Source organism: Colias eurytheme, chromosome 13 (assembly GCF_061535395.1).
Source record: "Colias eurytheme isolate Ceu_HAF_F1 chromosome 13, ilColEury1 Martin Lab GWU primary, whole genome shotgun sequence".
Lineage (NCBI taxonomy): Eukaryota > Metazoa > Arthropoda > Insecta > Lepidoptera > Pieridae > Colias > Colias eurytheme.
In genome coordinates, this window is record NC_142992.1 from 655,453 (window position 1) to 677,818 (window position 22,366).

Below are 22,366 nucleotides of genomic sequence, written 5' to 3' on the forward strand. Positions count from 1 at the left end.
TACTCAATCACGCCTAAACTACTGAACCAATTTGCATGAAATTTGGTATGGAGATATTTTGATACCCGAGAAAGGACATAGGCTACCTTTTATTGCGAAATATGTACCACGGGCGAAGCCGGGGCGGACCACTAGTCTATGTAATATGTATTTATTTGATATCTATTTAATTATTTTAATGGTAGTTCTGAATATGTTGAAGAAGTGCATTATCTAATGCATTACACATTTATATTATCGAATTAATTATAGTGGTTATTTTTATTACGAAAAAGCTACTAAATGTGCACGAGCTTCCAAGAAATTTATAAATATTAATGAAAATCTATACTAATGTTATAAAGCTGAAGAGTTTGTTTGTTTGAACGCGCTAATCTCAAAAACTACTGGTCCGATTTGAAAAATTCTTTCGGTGTTAGATAGCCCATTTATCGAGGAAGGCTATAGGCTATATTTATATGTCATCACGCTAAGACCAATAGGAGTAAGGAGCGGAGCTCTGCGGGTAAAATCGCGGAGTACAGCTAGTAAAAAATACGATGAAATATGGATGATTTCTAAATATAATAAGGCTGTTAATAAACAGAACTTAAGCATTTACTCGAAAAGATACATACTTCTTTTATAAAAATTCTTTTAAAACCTATCATCCAACAACTAGGCTAAAGTCCTCGAGGACTTTTTGCAACGAGGTTGAACTATCCTTTCAGTTTCAATTGAACTTTGTAAGTCAAAGCTCAGCTCATTGAGAGAGTGCACTGTGCCTAAGATTGAATACTAAAGGCTTGTCGGTTTTGTTACTACGTGATGTATGGAGAGAAAAGCTCTTTGATTTTATTTTTGTTTTATTCAAAGTCTTTCAGCGGGTTAAGTAATATATTGAATTGGTATAAGTTTACTTTGCGTTGTTAGATTTAAAGACACATTTGCAACCGGGTTAGATATTAGCATTTCTTGGTGGGCTGCTGTAGTTGTAGCAATGCTTTACATTTAAATTTTTATTAAATAATACGTTTACTTGATTAATAAATAAATCCAGATTTTCAGTTTAGGTAAAAATTGACCCTTCTTTAAAAGCATACGATTTGTATCGAATCGCAGCAATTTTCAATGTAGCTAACAAAAAATACCAGCTCTTTGCAAATGAAATATTCGCTCGATAGTTCCTACAGTTATCAAATATTAAAAGACGCTTGTAAATGATTTATTAGGTAACTATTAACATTGAACAACAACTCAGTTCAAATGTTATTATCTGTTATTTGTTATTGGTCTGCCTGTCGAAACAATATGCAGATTATGAATGCGAGCAAAACTAGTATTGTTCCACAATATTAGATATATAGGATTCGAAATGCATTGTTTGTGATGGTTTTGAATAACGTTATACTGATATCAAATTCAACGTTAAATGTAACATTTCATTTCGTTATCTAGATGTACCGTGTAACCTGTATGTATGGTAAAGATATTATCTTCTTTATATTTGAAATAATTCACAAGAGCGCTGCTATTTCTTCGTTAATAAAATTGATAAGTATATTTCACACGACATGGAAACTGCATAACATAAAAAGACATTGCTTTAAAATAGGCATTTCCCATAAATTAAGATTATATACTCCTCCTTAAGTCGAAATCCTCACTGCTGAGGGTCGTGATCATTTTGGAGTTATGATTTCCTAGTTATTTTACGCCATTTGTCTCGATCTTCTGCGATGTGGATAGCTTCAGGTACGCTAAGATTATATATTTTATATTATGTATTTTAAAGTAATTTAAACGGTAATATTTATTATTCTTTCTTCATACACATTAATAAGCAATTGTGCAAAATACATACGTTCACACCTTTCTTAACTTAAATATATTGCTTAAGTTGTGTAATTATGAGCATATTGTCCAGAAGTTGGTGCCAAATACAATTTACCACAAAGCCTGGCGTGTCGCCAGATTAATACTTTTGTACATGTGACTATGAGCTTGTGGGACCGAAACGATACGATATCGTATACGACACCTTTTCGTATAAAACCGTATACTTACACTATGTATACCTAACTATAATATTGTGACTCTACCCGGGTAAAAGTATTATTGTTTCATAAGTTTTTTTAAATTTTTAGAGTTTTTATACTCCAAACGGAGAGAAATGCAACAAATCCAGAAAAATTAAAGTTAGTTTAATCCTTCTTCATTTTTAATCAGTGTAACTAAAGCCCTTTCTGTAATATATGGTAATATATTATAGATAGGGTTTTAGATTAAAGAGATACAGATTATTTCAATTTCATCAAAAGTAGAGTAAATTTCTAATCTTGTTAATTTAGCTTAATTCATTTTAAATCTTTGGTAACATAGTTACAGTAACATTTACGTTTGTAGAATGAGTTTATAAATAACAATTGAAAGTCACGACCACTCTGGTCTAGACTTTGTGATTAAGCGGATAATTGGATTTCGAATTAGTATAGTCATGATCCAATCCACTCTGTTGTAAAATAAATGAATTGTATCTAAACATTTTATTTATATTTAAACTGGCTTACGGCCCGCGGATTCACCCACGTATTTTAAATGAATTAATTCGGTACAAACTAAAAAGGAGTCTATATTATTCTCTAAACTCTACCTACTCTACAATACGAACTATATCTAGACACAAAAATCATATCATAAAATAGCTCTGTTGCTACGTGAAAGAAAGACAAATATACACACACAAACAGTTTTTCATTTATTAATTTAGTAACGATTCAGTAGTTATAAATTGCAAATATCTTCATTTGTAGTTCAAACGTTTAAAGGCAGAATGGGCTATTATAATAAGACAGTAATTCGTTCTTTTTCATAAATTCATCTGCAAATTGTCACTTAAGATAACGTCGCATATCGCTTCCCTATCGCATATTATGGTAAAAAGCATAACAATGCGTGAATATATTATCAAACTTCGGAACATAGTGGCTGGTTGCTTTTTCTGTTCGCTTGTTTGAAATTTTCATAATAGATCACCATAGTTAAGCTGAGTTTTTCACTGTTGGTTTTAAAACTGTTATTTATTACATTGTTTTTAAAATTCCGTAAATTTCTACTGTTTGTTTTGCTGATTGGTTGCATTTTAGATTGATATTCGTCTCGTCTAAAAGTATGAATTGATGAATGGAGACTACATTTGACTTTTGAATTTTAGCGTACCTTACAGACTGTAAGGTACGCTAAAATTCTGTAAGTTACAGTTTTCTTAATATCTTTATATTATTTTTATCACACATCTAATGGTAAAGCTGAATTATTTTTCGATTCTTGATTTATACGCTGTGTATAAATAACACAATTGTGACGACTAAGTTAGTTTAATGATCGAAAGAAGAAAGGTCACAATATTATAACTTGTTAAAAATATAGCAGTGAAATAAATGGGAAATATATTTTAAAGTTTAAGGATCATTTCTGCTATTTAACACAATGTGCATCATTCGTGCTAGAGGGAATTCAAAGTTTTAGTGCTACAATATAACAAAAAGGACTACTTAATACTGTTAAAAGTGTGCAAATGAAAACATGTTGAAAATATAGAGTTATCAATTTGTTTGTTTTACAAATCCCGGGAACTCTGATCAAATGTCCCCTCAATTAAGATATCAATGTTAGAAACAAAATAAAACATTGACGATTGAAGTAAGCCGATTCAGTCTTTCGTTCCATTTGTTCCTTGTTAAGCCTCTTGTGTTTGGAAATGTTTTCCGGGAGGTATTTTAACAACTACCTTATTTTGAGAACTCTCCGGAATCAACGGAAGATATTATCTTTAGTTTGGATAGTTGATATTTCGGTGAAATGTTTCGCTATTTCCTGATTGATGGTATTTGTAGAATGGATTTGTAAGTAATAAGAATATCAGTTGTTTCATTTTATCTTAATAAATATTTAGTTTTATTTTCGGATTATTATATATTATACCCGATGTCATAGTCGCCTTTAAAATAGCAAGAATAAGATGTAATACAACGAATGAAAAAACGTATCGAATAATAAAGAGCTTTTAATGATTTTCTTGTGTGACATTTTGTTAAATAAAGTTACCAGTTATTATTATTAAAACAATGTATTTTCAAAACCGTTTTACCAATAAAATCATAATCTATCTTTTTAATAAGAATGGAGTCAATAGCCTGTGAAATTATAATATAGACTATTATTAAAGGAGAAAGGTGATTTAATGGTAATGGCTAAAAAAGAAAATTACAAAGTAATATTGAGGGGCCATAGAACCTTTATTTCTACCCAAGTGATTCTCTTAATCTTTTGTGATTGAATCAGTCATGTTGCATTACTTACATCGACTTAGACTTAATTTAATGCCTTTAAGAATATATTATAATTTGCAATGTCATGAAATAAGACGTTTGGGATTATCACGTTTTAATTTGATTTAAACCTTGTAATTATACTTCAAACAATTCTGCAATTACGTATTTGAGTGGTTGATACTTGGTAAAAGCACACCCCGGACACTCCATACAAAATGATCGTTTTGACAGTCACACTGTAGAGACTGCAAATGTGTGTGTTAACGCTGGTTGGCACATTTGTGACTAGCGTAAAAAAATCGCGTTTTTCTGAGGAAATACATCCGTAAACAGCAGAATATCTAACCATTTTCTACGAAAAACGATAATCAGAAATCCAAAATAATAAAATTACTTTAAGTCAATTTGATTAATGTTGTCAATCTTCGTTGCGTATCGTCCTTGCAGAAAAATATGGCCCATTTTATGTCTGATCGCGCGGGGGTGAGGTAAGTTTAATTTTGGCGGGAGGCGGAGAGTGTCCGTTCTGTAGCGTTTAGCTACTATTATGTATTCTGTGGTAAAAGCTTAAAATATGATTCGAAAAATATGTTTAACTAACTTTGTGGCTTCCTTTGCATTTAATTTTCCATATACTAATAAGTCTGTATCATTTCCCAAGTATCTATATAAAATCAAACAATAAATTAATCAAAATCCGTTGACTGATTTAGGCGTAAAATCTTGACAGACATAAAAGCAGATAGAAATAGGTACTTTTGCATTAAAATCTTTTATTATAAGCTCATCTTGATTATTTGTAGATAAGTGACTTATTCAAACTCAAAGTGAAACTCAAACATTTATTTATTCAACTAGACTTCCTTCAGAAGCGCTTTCCAATGATATTTCTTAGCAATTAGCTTTCTTCAGTTCGGAAAGTTTTTCCTAGATAGAAGAGCCAAGAACAAATTGTTTGGTTACAATTTGTAAAATAAATCTATACTAATAATGATAAAGCTGAAGAGTTTGTTTGTTTGTTTGAACACGCTAATCTCAGGAACTACTGGTCCGATTTGAAAAAATACTTTCGGTGTTAGATAGCCCATTTATCGAGGAAGGCTATAGGCTATATATCATCACGCTGAGACCAACAGGAGCGGAGCAATGCGGGTGAAACCGCGTGGCGCAGCTAGTAATTTCTATGCTGCTCTTAGCTATGGAATTGTTTTTCTTTTATTGTTAGGGTTGCCTGGTAGATATCGCTACCTGGTGATACTTTCAGTGTTTCGCTAATTTTTGCTGTTTTTTGGTTTATTTCATGTATGTTTTTAACGCAAGAACAAATATTGATTCATTCATCAAAAGCATAAGGGTAAATCAAACAACAGATTGAGATTTTATGGGCTACTAGTGGTCCGCCCCGGCTTCGCCCGTGGTACATATTTCGCAATAAAAGGTAGCCTATGTCCTTTCTCAGGTATCAAAATATCAACATACCAAATTTCATGCAAATTGGTTCAGTAGCTTAGGCGTGATTGAGTAACAGACAGACAGAGAGAGTTACTTTCGCATTTATAATATTAGTATGGATTTTACTTCAAAGTATGCCTTGTTCTTCCCACGTAGTTCTTTTGAAATATAACAAAGCTGTAAATGGAGTTTAAAAACGTTTTATATTGTCAACGTTAGACACGAGCACTGTAAAATAGCTAAGCCGGCTTATATTGAGTCGCCTAGAAGCACTTAGCTGATATAGGGTGCTCCAAAACGACTGGAATTTAATCTTTTGGAAGAATAGTTATGAAATACAACTCTGTTCTTAACTTATGGTGGTCTTTCTGTTCGGTTATGGATTTAATTAGCATTTAACAAACAATAAAATATAATACGATTTGGTCGTATAGATGTAGTGCTGTATTTTAGTTTGTGTTTAGTTCTTTACAGGATGTGATAAATTTTATTGATATATTATAAACTTAATTAAATTCTGTGATTGTCATTGTTAACTGTAGATATATACACAATTAAGGGGATATAGAAATTCATTCGTAGTTAGATTCGTAGTTTCCTTTTATCCCATTGACCACCGTAAGGCCCGATCGGGGCGCGACACAATAGATTTTCTATTGTGTCTGTGATTCCGAGGACTGATGGATTAAATAGGAATCATATAGCTAAACAAAACTCTATAACAACTACTAGTTTATGCGTTACATTTCACACAAGTTTTTGTTAAACAATTTATTCACAAAAATCCATATTTGAATTATCAAACGGTTGAACCGTAATTAAGTCAAGAATTAGTTTAATGTAATGGTGAATGCTTATTCTGCCCTTCTCTACACAATAGACGAGGAAAATACGATTTTTCTTTAGAAATTTTCAAGTATAAAATAAGTTAAGTCTAAGTTCTAACCAACATCACAATAGCTGCATTATGACTTTGAATAGTACTTGTCGGTACTTTTTCTGCACAAACATTAACTAAAATATTTAGCACTAGCTGCTCCGCGCGGTTTCACCCCTGTGGCTTCATTCTTGTTGGTCGTAGCGTGATGATATATAGCCTATAACCTTCCTCGGTAAATGGGCTATCTAACACCGAAAGAATTTTTCAAATCGCACCAGTATTTCCCGAGATTAGCGCGTTCAAACAAACAAACAAACAAACTCTTCAGTTTTATAATGTTAGTATAGAATAAAAAATGTCTACGAGAGCACTTGCGAAGCATTTGTAATATTATGAAAAAGTTATTTTCTAAAACTATAATAACTCTCTGAACTAGTTAACAAAATGAACATGACGAGTCATAAAATAAATTCTAATATCGCTTAGTGGATGACCGTTTATCGCGTCTATAATCTATATCCATCCATAACATAGAGCTTTTAATTTACTTACGGTATGAACTACAAGACAGAAAGAAAGTACTTATTTATTTTATTCAAGTTTTTTATTTTTTACGGCTAAGGAATGGAACTCTCTCCCTAGCTCCATATTTCCCGCACAATACAATCTGGACCTTTTCAAATCGAGGGTGAACAGGCTTCTTCTAGGCAGACGTGCATCCAAGTAGACCACATCGCCGCTTCCCATCAGGTGGGATCGTGGTCAAACGTCTGCCTATTCATTATAAAAAAAAAGTGAATAAATGTCTTGGTAAACACCGAATTGGAATTTTCAGTTAACTGGAATTAACCAGCTTAACTGTATTGAATCGTTTAGAAAAAAAGGATACTGATATCGTTGTAAATGAAGCATATATCCTACTAATATTATAAATGCGAAAGTTTGTGAGGATGTGTGTGTGTTTGTTACTCTTTCACGCAAATACTACTAAACCGATTACAATGAAACTTAGCACACATATAGAGAGTAACTTGGATTAATACATAGGATAGTTTTTATCCCGGAAATCCCACGGGAACGGGAATTATGCGGGTTTTACTTTGAAAACGCGGGCGAAGCCGCGGGCGGAAATCTAGTCTATCATAAAATAAAAAAGATGCGTCTATTGCACCAAACTTGGCAATATTAATAAACTAAAAGTCACGTACGACCGTACCTTCGGCTTTTATCGAAGGCAACTTTCCCTCAGAAGTGTTGCTAAAAGCTATTAGTTGACGCAACATGACGTGAGAAAGGTCGCACGTTGTACATTTGGGATAATAGGTCAGCCTCGGTCTAGGGCTGGCCATGTGATTAGATTGACAAATTGTTACGAGGAATTTGCATAAATTCAGATTAGAATGGATGCCTGAACGAATTGTGGAATACTAATACGGTTAATTGTTCATAAAGGTAAGGATCGTTGCGTTTAAGATATTTAATACCTTTAATACATAAGCGATGACAATACGTAGCTGTTAGATGTTATAAATGTTAAAATTGCAGTTTATCGGATATGGATAAAATTGTGTATTGGATGTTTCATTAAGAAATGTATGAGCCAATAATATCAGCTTAATGTGCGTGTGTGTTTGTTAATCTTTCACGCAAATACTACTGAGATTCGTTCATTGTAATCGGTTCAGTAGTAGAGGTATTTGCGTGAAAGAGTAACAAACACGCACCACATGACAAAGGATTAAACACGTCCGAAGGTTACCTAAACCAAGCTTCAAACAAGCCACATTTTAATAACTAACTTTTAATGAAATTGTAAATCTTAGCTTCACTTTCCGTAACTAAAAACTAGAATCCATAGTATGAAATACTTATCAATGTAAGTAAAATTATATTTCATCAATTCATGTGTTCAAAAAATAGACATAAATATCACAAACTTTCATTCACCTACCCTAACATTGCAGCTGTCGCCACGTCGAGCGGACCCGATCGCGTGACAGCGATGCATTCAATACGTGACAAGGTCACGTGTCACGCTCACACTCACTTTTATTGCCGTGTTTATTGATGTAGAATAAAATTCGCGACACGACTGTAAAAGCATATTTTTAGTATTTATGGACTTTTCATGTAAAGTTGATTTCGAATCATATGGGTTTGGGATCTATAAATGCACACCTGCAAACGTAAAGGGTTTTATATTTTTATAAAATATTCAGCAAACATCGTATGCGGTAATAATATTAATATTCTATGGGAAATAAACGATGTAAAGTTTCTCCTTCATGACCCCATAAAATACACACGTGATTTTATTGGGTAAAATATTGGGTGGAAAAAATTTACGGTGCTATAAATAATATAAAATAATTTCCTATAGAAAGCCATTACATATAATAAAACTTATAACACAAAATAAAAGAATGTTGATGATAAATGAATAAAATATTTCAAACATAAAAGTGTCGATACTTTTTTAAATGCAGTTTCATGTAAATTCTATACGTGACAAAAATAACGTGACAAACGTGATTGCGATTAACTTCTGGATTACAAGGCCTGCGGACTAAAGGCCGTGACATTTTAGCGTTATTTATACGTAATTAATTTTTCATAATAATATATTACAACATCAACAGTGTACGTTAATGAATCTCTTACTAGGAAAATGAAATGCAACGTACTTTTAATTAATGATTCATTAAGAAAATTCTGTTAGGTATAATAAAGCTTGAACTCATTTTGTAAAAAAATGAATTTGTAATAAAAAAAAAAATGTATGCGTGTACTAGAGTACACACGTAAGAAGTGAAACTTCTTTATGACCTTAAAAATGTCACGAGTATGGCGTAACGCAAAAATGTCACGCGTACGGCGTAACGAAAAAATGTAACGCGTACGGCGTAACGCAAAAATGTTACACTAAATTTTTGTCCAACCCCGAATCCCGATAAAGAAGTTTCACTTCAATAAAATACTTCTTCTTACGTAATCATTCTTCCGAGAATGTCGGTAAATTGATTTTTGTGAACTTCATAAAATTATATTCAAGGAAAAAATCATGCAACCACTTTAAAAGTTGAATGTTTAATATAAACGATGCTCTGCTTATACTACCACGGTAATTCTTTTTTACGACTTATCATTTACAATTCCCCAAATCCTTTTAGCACTTTATAAAATGCATTGGAATTGTCCCTAAATCTGTCACGTATAAGCTGTATTTATCGTAGCAAGCGTGTCGAGTGTCACGTCGCTGTCACGCGTCTCTCTTTCGTGTCCGCAATAATCGCAATTTTATCACTAAGTTGTCTTGTTTTAGTGATAAAATTCCGTACTGAACGGAACTGTTCCGTAATCGTTCCGAACGAAATTGCATTCTTGTGACGATTCAATTTAAACCCTTATAAGGATGTGTAGAATAGTTAGAACATAACTTAGCGAAGTAACGAGAATATAGTATGTAGTTGTGTAGCAATATTTGTGTATGAGCACGAATAAAGTAAATCATAAACTGATTAAATGTCGGGCCTTTCTTAAGTATTGTATCTTTACGTACGTCGTACGTATACGTGAATAGTTTTTTATGTACCTCGGTTTTATTTTAAAGCTTCACGCGTCCTACGTACATTATTTGCTCGTAACTAAATCAGTATGTTATAGTAGGACGCGTGACGGGTTAATAAGTGTTGATACATTTTAAAGTTACTATCTCTCTGTGTGTTTCATTTATTTGTAATCTATGTGATTGCACAACGAAAATATAAGTAACTAAGTAGCTTCCGCCCACGACTTTGTACGTGCATCCCCGTTTTTCCCCGTTCCCGCAAGACTTTCGGGAAATCTTTTCTTAGCGGATGCCTACGTCCTAACATCTACCTGCATGCCAAATTTCAGCCCGATACGTCCAGTGGTTTGGGCTGTGCGTTGATAGATCACTATATCAGTCACCTTTGAGTTTTATATATATAGATTGTATGGAGTAAAGAATGTTTTTTAAATGGGGATCAATTTATTATAAAATTGACCGGTATGAGTTAGGGATGTTTTTCCAAAGAAATAAATTTTAAAATTGGCTGCACTCGGCAGAGATCTTGGCAAACAAACAGAGACCATTGTTGTGATAGATCGATTTATGGTAAGAGTATAACAGATAAGTATGAAAAATATCCTATATTTTAAATTTTATTTTTTAAATCGTGCTGTATTTGCATATTTAAGTTTTCTTCATTTTGAAATGTGTAAAATTTACAAGTTTCATTTCCTGATTTTCTTTATAATTATGTGCGCCAGGAGTTCTATAAAATTGATTTGTAAATTTTAAATTTACGTCACGTAACTATATAACACGTAAGTGTTATTATATATATATTATTATAATATAGTTAAAACTTACTATCATAAAATCGTTTTATCTTTTTGTTTAAGACCTATATTGCCTATGTTGATAACTATTAAATACTAGGGCGAAGTTATGAACGGGTAATAACTAAAATTAATGTAAATTGAATTGGTGTCAATTTACATTAATTTTAGTTGTGTCAACTGGTGTCTGTAATTTTTTCTTTTTATATTGTGGTACTTAAAATTTGTCTGTTAATATAACCTGAGAAATAACAGATGCAATTATTATTAAGTTAACCTTTACATTTCAAACAGTACTCAAAATAATTACTAATATGCCTGCTTTCTTATTTAAAAAATTAGCATTTGTACCAAATCTACTTGGCAAGATATCACTTATCATATATTATTTCTATATGATAGAGCAATAAAAAGTTATCGACAGCTCTTCTTCGAAGTGATAAAATATACAAGCGAGTCACAAGCGCTGAACGAGTATATTGTGATAAATATATGTTCCAAGAAATCGTCTCGTATCAAAGATTCCAGTTCATTTCAAAAAGATACAATTTTTTATTTGAAACCAAAATTCAATTTGTTTATATATTATGGTATACCTATCTATTTTGTGTCTGAATGAAATTCTGGTTCAGATTGATGCAAAAATGATTAAAAAAATAAATTAAGAATTGAAACTATGATGATAATGAATGGTTTCGTATTATAAAATTAAACATACATACAATTGTTTACAAACCTTCACATAGTAAGCGAATATTTTTTTTATAGCATCAGTAACGACTCTCTACATAATATTATAATGCGTAACGTTACATACGTAGCCATAATATATATATTATATTCTCAAATTCACATAACATACCGTCGTACTTCCGTATCTGTTGTTAAGATATGTTATTAAATTTACAATATTTTTTCTTTCTCTTGCTTCCATACGAATTGGATCACGTTCGCACTGAGGGACTATACCCTCATAGAATGTGACGTATAACCACGTAATATTATAATGTCATATTTTTATATATGCTATCACAATACGAAATATAAAAAAGATAAAATAATAAATATATAATATAATAATATATATATATATATATATATATATATATATATAGATAATATATAAAAGATGTAGCTATTATTCTATTAAAATATCTATTATTTTGCAGTCTGTTAGAATATAATATAATAAGCGGTCCAATTCTGATGATGGTCGATCGTAAAACATAATTTTCTCAAGCATAAGTAATGTTTTCCCTGAAATAAAATGGAAATAATTCCAGTTGGAATAAATTTTTTCATGAAGTAGAATTTAAGTAGAAGTCAAGGAATCCAATAGTGTAGTTGACATTAGTCCAATAAAAACTATAACTTTCGCAATCTTGATATACTTTAAACGACACAAAGGACAATATCCAATAAAAAGATGAATCGAAATAATGAATAAATTGTGGACGAAAATGCCATTTTTCCTCAAAGAGCAATAAGTAATTGGGACCGAATCTGGCTATCAAGTCATAAATTGGCTGGTTTTGTTATTTAAATCGCGTCCCAAAGGTTTTTCTACGTGATTTAACTTCGGGAGGAGATAAATTCACTATTAAAATGGAGCTAATGTCTGTAGAATAGGAATATCGACGGACAATTTTTATCGCGAGCCACTTTGAAAGCGATCATTTGAATTCTGCTTCCCGCGAGATGAGATACTTCGGAATTAATTAGCTTCAATATGACGAAGGGACTATTTGCGTAATACTACCTCCACGCCCGGGGGGACTTGCGTTTCTAAGGGACGTTAAATTTCAAAAGTATCTGTTATATTTAGGGACCAAGTAGCGTTGATCTCATTAACTAAAAGTAATTAGGAAACCTTTTAAGCTAGAATTCATTTGTATTCTAGATGTTTGTAAATGGCGATTAATAATGATGTTAATTGAAATTTTGTTGTTACCTACATAGCTCTAGAAATTTGTAAAGATTTACAGTTTATAATCGTGATAGAGACTAAAGAAAAACTAATTAAAATAAATGTAAAGTATTCTTAGATTGATGTCGATCGTTAAAATCGTCTGTTGTGAACCCATTTATAGTATGTATCTACCTATGCAGAACTCGTAGGTAATCAATTAATAATAAGGCATGTTGTATGTAATAATAAAAATCTCCAATAAAGTAATCGACGGTCTCCAATATAAAAATTGCCAGGAAAAAAGTGAATATGTAATCTGAAAAACAATATAAAAGAAACGGATAGAATATTCATTTTCAAGCTACCTTAACTGTAAATTGAAACAGACTTCACAGGTAGGTAGTTCAGTTCAATTTTCACATAAAATGTTACGTTCTTTGTAACATAAAACGTTAGACAATGCTTTTCCTATAATGCACTGATAAAGTTAGTGCAAGTAAGTTAATAAGCGTAAAATGGCAGAGAAATCTGATCTCACAAGCTGTAAAATCGATTGATAGGAGGAATTTATTATTAGCTACACATTCTTTATTCGTTACTGTGTAATATGGTAATATCTAGTTGTTATTAATTTATAAACGACTGTATATTCTATGTGATATTGAAAATATATTTTATTTAAAGAAAGTTTTCAGCTGAGGTTAATATCTCCTCATGGAGATGTAATTTACTTAAAATGGAAACAATTAATAATAATTATTATTATATTTCTTCCGATATTATATTTTATAGTAAGTGTTTATCATTTCCACCACTTTTATAAAGCTTTAGTAAATAAATTTCTAAAACACTAAAACAACAGACTCGTGAGAAATTTGATGGCCTGTAAGATCCCGTTAATTTATATTGTTGTTGACAACTTGAACAAAGTAAACAGAAGACCAATTTGCAGTGAAAATTTCGTTGAAATATTGAAGCTCTGACAAAAGCGGTTTTATAGCGGAACTGGCTTGGAGAAATGGTATTACGGTAGTTCAATTTAAAAAAATCTCTTCAAATTCATCCGACCACGCGGTTGATGAGAGAAATACCCGTATATTGCACAGGTGAAAGCGTTTAGTGCTTTTTAGAGCTTATCGTTGATATTGGTGGACTTATATCAAATATTGAACGGTCAAAATAATAGTGTTTTGGTTTGATTTCCCTACATATTTGGCGGAAAATAATTATCCAGTAGGTACATTTGAAAACTTGAAAGCCGTTGTAATTTACCGGCTAGGATGTAACAAAATATGAAAATCGAGCGATGTTCTAATAATGGTCCTTACGCATAAGCTTACGCATAAGCTTACGCATGACCATATTGGATTGTTTAACTTTAATACGATTGATTTTTGTTTATTTATTTATTTAATACAATAACACAATTCATTATAAGTACATTAAATTTTACTGACGAAAACATAATCTATATTACATTAAAAATATATTTATATTATTATATTTAAATCGGTGTAAAGAATTTAACATTGTAATAAAGCTTTCCTATTTATTCATTGTGGTTTCAAAAATATATTTGACGCTAAAGTATGGGATAAGTGGGAATTATTATGACCGAGTGTGAGATTGTATGTGACCGCTGAATTGTCCATCAAATGACTTAGTCAAGGACCTTTCAAAGGCTTTATAAATCTCTAAGTCTATATCATTGTTGATAAATACATATTTTATTGTATAGTTGTAATTGTATTTTATGCAATATACATTGAGCCCGCCGGGCCGCCGACATATGTCGGCAACTTTTTGTCGGCGGTCTAGTTGGCGGCTTCACTTATTACAAGTCGAGCGTCGCCGGGCAACTGAGCGCAGGCGTACCCAAGCCGCCAACATGTCGGCGGGCAACACGCGCGGGCGCATGTTGCCGACATGATTCTTTTCATACAGGCCGCCGGGTTGTGTCGCCGGGCTTTGTCGGCGGCCCGGCGGGCTCAATGTGTATTGCGCTTTAGTAGGTCAAAAGAAATTTAATACAGATTATAAGGTGGGAAAAAGGGTTTTCTTTTTATTCGTTTATCAATGTGGAATATAGATTGAATATTGGGAGAACGTAAATTAACTTTCTTTGATGACTTTTTAACTTATTATTTGCAAAATGGTAACGTATAGTAAAGTAGTGTTTATTATTAAGTATCTAATTAGTACACTATAAGTACACCGTTTTATAGTGAGCTGTTAGCCTTAAATTATTACGTGGGAAGTAGGACAATTTTTCGCACTGAGCTTTCTGCTACAGCCCAAGCTAATCACGTGTCTTGCTACTAGAGTACACTTAATTATTATTATTACTTTAAAATAATACCCCTAAATATAATAATTAGCTAATATAATTGCGCTAGATATTCTCCACTATGTATACGAGTTAGCATTAACTTTAGGCACCGGCTGCAAGTGCTGTTGATTGACTGCTTAAGAATTAGTGACATATCACACTAGCGGATTGCGAGCGGTTTCAAAGCGGAGCGGGTGCGCAACGAATACGTTGCGGTTGCGCAGCGAATTCGTTGCGGACGCGTGGCAGATGCGCAACGTTTACGTCGCAGTCATGTACACTCATTAACAAAATGGAATCCGTGCTGGTTGTTACTTATAACTTGTGATAGTATAATAATTATGAGATCATTATTTTTTACGAGTTTCATAACATGTTAATGTTTAGGGTATTGTTTTATCTATTAAATCTTGGTCGAAATGCAATCAGATAACTTAATTGCTCATTAAGAAAGTTCATTAGTGAAATAAATGTTAAAGCTCCTTAACTAAAACAGGGCTATCTTATTATTAGATAAATAGCAGTGAATAGAAAATTTTATCAAGCAACCAGCAACTCACTATCACTTTGCTCATAATTAGGTTCACAAAATCTCTTTATAACATACGTTGCTATGGGAGAGATTATACTGGTCAGTCGTTACATACTTTTGGAATGTATGGTACATTCTAAAAGTCCTAGTAATTCAATTTTATAGCACCTTTTTTTAACAACTCCAGTTGTTATTACATCTTTAGTTAACTGTTAAGTAAGTGCATTTCCACAGTACGGTTAAAAAATTGAGTGCTACAGAAACGATGGAAATATTGAATGGAAGTTAGGCAAGGCGGAAGGGCTGGCTTTTGTGCGAGAGTATACAAAATGACGCGTCCGCAACGAATTCGCTGCGCAACCGCGGCGTGTTCGTTGCGCGCCCGCAACGTATTCGTTGCGCACCCGCTCCGCTTTGAAACCGCTCGCAATCCGCTAGTGTGATATGGCACTTAGTTGTAAGTACCACTGACCTGATAGCATATGCAAAAGCCATAACAGCATCAGAGACGAACTGCAGCTGCCGTTCAAACTCCGTGTTGTTGGCAGTGAGCCGCTCGCCGCCGGAGCAGCGCCGTGCGAGGTGACCGTTGTACGGCGTGCGGGGAGCACCCCCGTGGCGGCATTGGAAGTGTTGTTCCCAGAACTCTGGTGGATTTTATATGGATGGTAGGTTTTTGGCAGATTGGAAGATTTATAGTTTGATCGAAAAACTTTGCGCAGCTATTGCCTTGCTAGACTAATGATAAATAGGCATAATATACTAATGATATATATACCGCGGACTGGAAGTTATATCTTTGACAATCTGTTAAAGGATTCTATAAGATCAATTAAGTTTTTAACAAAATATACAGAGTAGTACGGGATTTAATCCATTGAGCCCCAAACGGCCCGATCGGTCCACGACACAATAGATTTTCTATTGTGTCTGTGATTCCGGGGTCTGAGTTATTAAGTAATATTTTCCTATGTAATTGATTAAATATTGCTGTTATTTTGTTCAAGTACATAATACATCATATTTTGATTGTAATCGAATACGAAAAAGGGTAGTAAAGACAAATAAACAAAACAGAAATAACATCTCTCCACGTTCTCTTATATTGTATATGGATTCGATAGCATATTTTCAGTTCTACGAAACTAATCAATTAAAGTAGCGCCGAAATATCATATATACGATAGCATCCCTATAGTAGCATGTTGTCTACGAAAAAACAATACACTACCGCCAAAGGATTGAAAACAATCCTAAAAGGCAATTAATAACAGTAACAGAATGATAATATTAATATTTCACTCCCTCCATGATTTATTTGAGTTAAACATTACAGACAAAGATTTAATTGTAACGTTTTGAGCAACTGTGAAATCTAAGAACAAGGGAAATCTCTTATTGCAAAAATGTAATTGAAATTGAAATATCTTCAGTAGTTGTTGTGTTTTTTACTTACGAAAATGCAAAAGTGCAGAGCAAAAGAGCACAAGTGATTTTTATGTATGATTAATATTATGTAGGTACATTTATGTATCTAAAATATATTTTAGGAAAAGAGTAACAGCATCGAATGCCAATTACAGTAAGACGCGTACCTATTTATTAAAAAAAAAAATTACCTATGTAACTGTTACAAATAAATCAAACTAACATAGTTACAACACTATTAAAATGAGCTCACCAACAAACCACGGATTTCTCCTGTTATTCTTCACATTCAATCCCAAGAAGTACTCCCTGAAGCCCATCACGTCATTCGCCTGTGGTTGGACACTAATGGTCCCTTCTACGGCCCTTTCGTTCCCGTCAGACACCAGGGCCCTGGCGCTCCAGCCGTCGGACCCTACCCAGCTGAAGGAGTGGGTAGCGTTGGCCCTTTCAACTGCCCGCATCACGCCAGCGACTTCTTGGTCAGAGCCGAATATTATTGCACCTTTGGGAGAGTAAACATAATATTATATAAGATTGTAAAAGAGTAGGAGGTAGTCAAAATAATAGTTAGATAGTAAAAGTATATTAACATTAATATTAATGTATTAGTATAAACAACGAATACATTTCAAAATAAAAATTGTTAATTCAGTAACAATGTTTACAGTTTTCCATTAATTGAGACATTCTTTAAGCATGAAAATACTTGAAATACATCTCGCTGTTCCAGACATAACCTGATTTTTGTTACACTATAATATGGCATAATTTTGATAACGTCCTATGCTTAGATCATTTAAGTGTCCTATGAGAGTTAAATGTTCAATAATATTGTCCCCAACATTTGTCATGAATTCAGTTAAAAGTTTATTTTCAGATCATTATTCAATGTAGATTGATTAAAAACAGTTTCTAGAATATCCAGCAAAATTGACGATTTAAGCTCATTCAAATTAGTTGAAAACTACTTTGCTCAGTAAATTCCTCTGAATCGGTAACTTTTATGAATCTATCACCGGTCCCGAGATTGATTATACTGAGAACTGTCCGGAAATTCATGTTTTGTCTTCAGTAACTTGGTATATGTTTTTACGGGTTTCCTTACAACATTATATTTATTTGCGCTTCGAAATTTCAATCATTTAATCTTCTAGTTGAATTAAATCCTTGGTAGGCAAGAAAACAGATGACTAACACTTAAATATATTTCAAATTAGTTCAATTTAAAAATGTGCTTCACCAAGAACCGCTTATAAATTGCCTAGCATTAAAATACTGAGAAATGACACCATACAAAAATGACAATAGCCCTCTAAGTACACGGTTCGAACAAAAGAAGTGCTGCGGGGGCAAAATTGTGAGCCGCGGAAAGATTATGGACCATCTATATTTGCAGCTCAAAAGGATTTCAAGTTTTAATGCCGCAACTTTTAATGGATCCCTTTCAAAGAGGAATCCCCAGACAGCCGCTGAATTAAAGTCACTGGTTTGTTGACAATCGGAACTTGTTTGAAATGACGTACTCCCTGACTTCTTTAGTCGTCTCCCTGGAACATCTTATTACCTTAATGCATATAACTTTTATAAATGGCATGACGCGGTTCTTTTGTCAGACTTTCTGCATTAGTATAAAAGATAGAAATACGCTTGTGATATTTGATAAATAAATATTCTGATGATGAAGGAGGGTAAGCGAGTCAAGATTTGTGAGGCGAGTAAACGGTTAAGATAGATAAATATACTCCTTGAAAATTTTTAATGATAGGTAGTTTCTTTCAGGGCTCAAATGCTTTTATCTGCTAACGTTTTCAATCGACTGTATCTGATCTACTTTTCAGAGATGTAGTTCTTTGCTGAGATAAATTATAATTCATCACTAATTTATGGATAAACATTTTTATATGATTATATGATTTCATGTAGAAAGAAAGAAAGAAAGAAAGAAAGAAAGAAAGAAAGAAAATGTAGATAAGCTTCTGCTGGGATAAAAATGAACAGGATTTAAAACTGTGAACTGAATATTTCTCCATTCTCCAGTCTTTTGCTAGATTCTCTTTAAGCTTATTACAGAAAAATAATAAACCAAAAATATTCTTCAGAGCCCTTTCGATGTAAACTTACAAAGCGTTTTACCTGGCACGTTTAAAGCAAGATATTTGTTACATTCTTAAACCCCTTTGTTGCTTTGGATAAACGCGGACGTTGGAAAATTTGCTTTTCCTTGTAAAATGCTTACGTGGTTTTAAGGCTCTTTACCATAAGCGCGTTGTGCGTTCAGATAATTGTGTAAATTGATTAAAATATTTTGAATTACTTTGAACTTGAATTTGGTAAATCGGAAAACCATGTTACGACGATTACTTATGATTCAAAAGTACTTCTAGAAGAAGTCTAATTAAATAAATAAATGTTTGAGTTTCAGCAGATTAATATATTGTTGCTGAATAATTATCGTGTTTCTTGCCGATTCTTTTCAGATGAAGAGACCTTCTGCATCGGTGGTACCTAGTTAAAAACTATTCAGAAATACTTCTAAAAGCACGATTCAAGTGCATGAAACCATTTTTTTAATTTTAGTTTGAATTCTAGATCAAATAGCTAGTAGGTTTCATAGACAAATGAAAAAGCTTTTTTGAAACCGTCACATCTGTCTTTTGATACATCCGTCCACCTGTGTGTTTTAGCTCAGTTTTATGCCTCTGAGAATTTTTCCAGTAAATAAATAAAATGGGAAGGAATTTCTTGGAGTTTAATTTTCAAAGTAATATCTATACGTACAAAAATATATGAAATTATTAATCTTGTTAGTTATGCACATTGCATATGATTCATGTAATAAAAACTAGGTGATTAAAAACTTTTACAATATCTTGTGATTGCTTTTATAATATCCTCATTTATACTAACACATTCGAATAATTTTCAATCAATTCATGATTTTAACTCTTACAAGTAGGTACAGATAAAGTATTTTAGAAAATATTTTAACCAAAAGTTCATTCACCTTTCAAAACACAGCTTACACAGCACTCGATTATAATTAAAACTGCAATTCATCAAAAGTTTTCCCGCGAAGCGCTCGCGACAAGTTCTGAATAAATGATGCTACAAGGTGTAATTTTCGTCGTGATAAAATAAGCCCTTTCTATATTAGCATAAACTTCTGATACATCAACTTAATGAAATTTTATAAATAACTTATGTAAATCATTTATGGATTACTTACGATATAGATTCAAATAAAAGAAACACAAAATTTTAACGCTTACAACACAATTTCAACCGACTTCAAAAAAGGAAATCCTCCATTTTTGAAGTTAGTTAGTTTTTATTTCAGCTAACTTTCGACTTGTGGAACCGATTTTGTTAATTCCTTTTTTAGCAATTGAGCCTTCCTATTTGAATTTTCTCCAGTTTTAACCATTTGAAAGTCGCCACACCCTTTTATTTCCACAATGTAATACAGTGCATACCAAAACGAAATATCTTCTAAGTAAAACCAAAGTGTAGCAATAAACAAACTGACTAATCCTATCCTACTTCCTATCCTTCCTACTAATATTATAAATGCGAAAATTTGTGAGGATGTGTGTGTTTGTTACTCTTTCACGCAAATTCTACTGAACCGATAACAATGAAATTTAGCACACATATAGAGGGTAACTTGGATTAACACATAGGATAGGATTCATCCCGGAAATCCAACGGGAACGGGAACTATGCGGGTTTTCCTTTGACCGCGGGCGGTAATCTAGTATTGTAAATGCGAAAGCGCTTGTCTTTCTTTCATGTCGCAACACAGCGATTTTGTGGTATGATTTTTGGTGTCAAGCAATAGTCTTCATCTCATGGAATGATTAAGCATCTTTTCATGGGAAGAAGCTTATGTAATTAAATTATGCGCATTAGAATCACTCCAAAATATTTTATAAACTCCGATAGATGGCGCTATATCAAAAATATCTGATAATTATTGTTTTGTATGACCACACGAGTGAAACCACAACAAACCTAGTATTGTATCTACATAAACCAATTTCCTTCAACTTGTTAATACCGATCCTTTAAAAAGCTTCATTGCGTTCAAGGTCCAAAGGACCCCTGTCGAGAGCCAACCAAGCTTGGTGATAAGGGGAATCGATCCTAACGCGTCCACAGAGCGTGGTAAACGGCAATCATTAGTTATTGAGGAGAGAGATTCAATTTGTGGAGCCACCATACCGAAAAATTGTCCTCGCCACAGCTGGTTATCGACAGCCTTGTGACAATTTATCGCTAAGGGGTTAACCCTTTTGCTTAGTACTCGAAGGTCAATATGATTTTCAGATGAATTTGCTTTGAATGGTTCGGTTGTTTGGTATTTATATGAATGGTTAAACTATTTTGGCAGTATTCTTTTGAAGTAATTAATAAAAGTTCGAAAGACTTGTTTTAGCCACACATATTTTTTGTAATGTAAGATGAGTTATTATAAATCTGTATCCAATTTTATAGCTCGGTAAATTTTAAGGTAGCATTATGGGTAGAATAATAAATATCATAGTATACAATACAATTTCTCTAACTACATTGTTTATTACGTAATAAGTTAGGCCCTAATTTTCACAAAACGAAAAAAGCTACATAATTTGTAACAAAATTTGTTTCAATTTACAAAGGCTTAGAAAAGGCTTCGGCCATAATAATATTTTTTATATCAGAATGGTCCGGTCAATTTACTATAAAATTTGCGAAGGGTTAGGCTACACGGGCCAGTCGCCAGCTGTTACCTTGCCTACAAGGGTTAGCGTATAACAGAACTTAGATTCGTATTCGAATTTTTGATGCATAAAATGTTTTACGCCTCATCACGTTTCTGTATTTTCACTTTTTATTTGCTTCAAAAATGTCTAGTTACCAAGGAAAAGCCAAGGAATATATTTGGCTTAAATTTATTTGTGTGCATTGATTATTTTTATTTATTATTTTGTATAAAGGGCAATATAATATTGTCAAAATGAAGAAAAACAACAGACATAAAGACATGACGATGGCGGTGAGCAGAAAATAGAAATCATGATGCTGAGTGAACCATAATTATATAACAAAAAATATTAAGATTGTATTTAGTATATTTAATATGTTAAAAATAAATGTACAAGAAAATCATTTCAAT

The 22,366-nt window shown here is 32.7% G+C and overlaps 1 protein-coding gene across 1 annotated transcript in view; it reads right to left on the bottom strand.

Annotated features, from left to right (window-relative positions):
- LOC149903188 (metabotropic glutamate receptor 2-like) overlaps positions 1-22,366 on the bottom strand; it is an 87,752-nt gene that overhangs the window by 41,175 nt on the left and 24,211 nt on the right. The window contains exons 6-7 of the mRNA XM_090109048.1: positions 17,462-17,713; positions 16,253-16,427 (exon numbers count right to left, since the gene is read on the bottom strand). Coding sequence (XP_089965174.1) covers positions 16,253-16,427; positions 17,462-17,713 — 427 coding nt within the window. The remainder of the gene's footprint in view (positions 1-16,252; positions 16,428-17,461; positions 17,714-22,366) is intronic.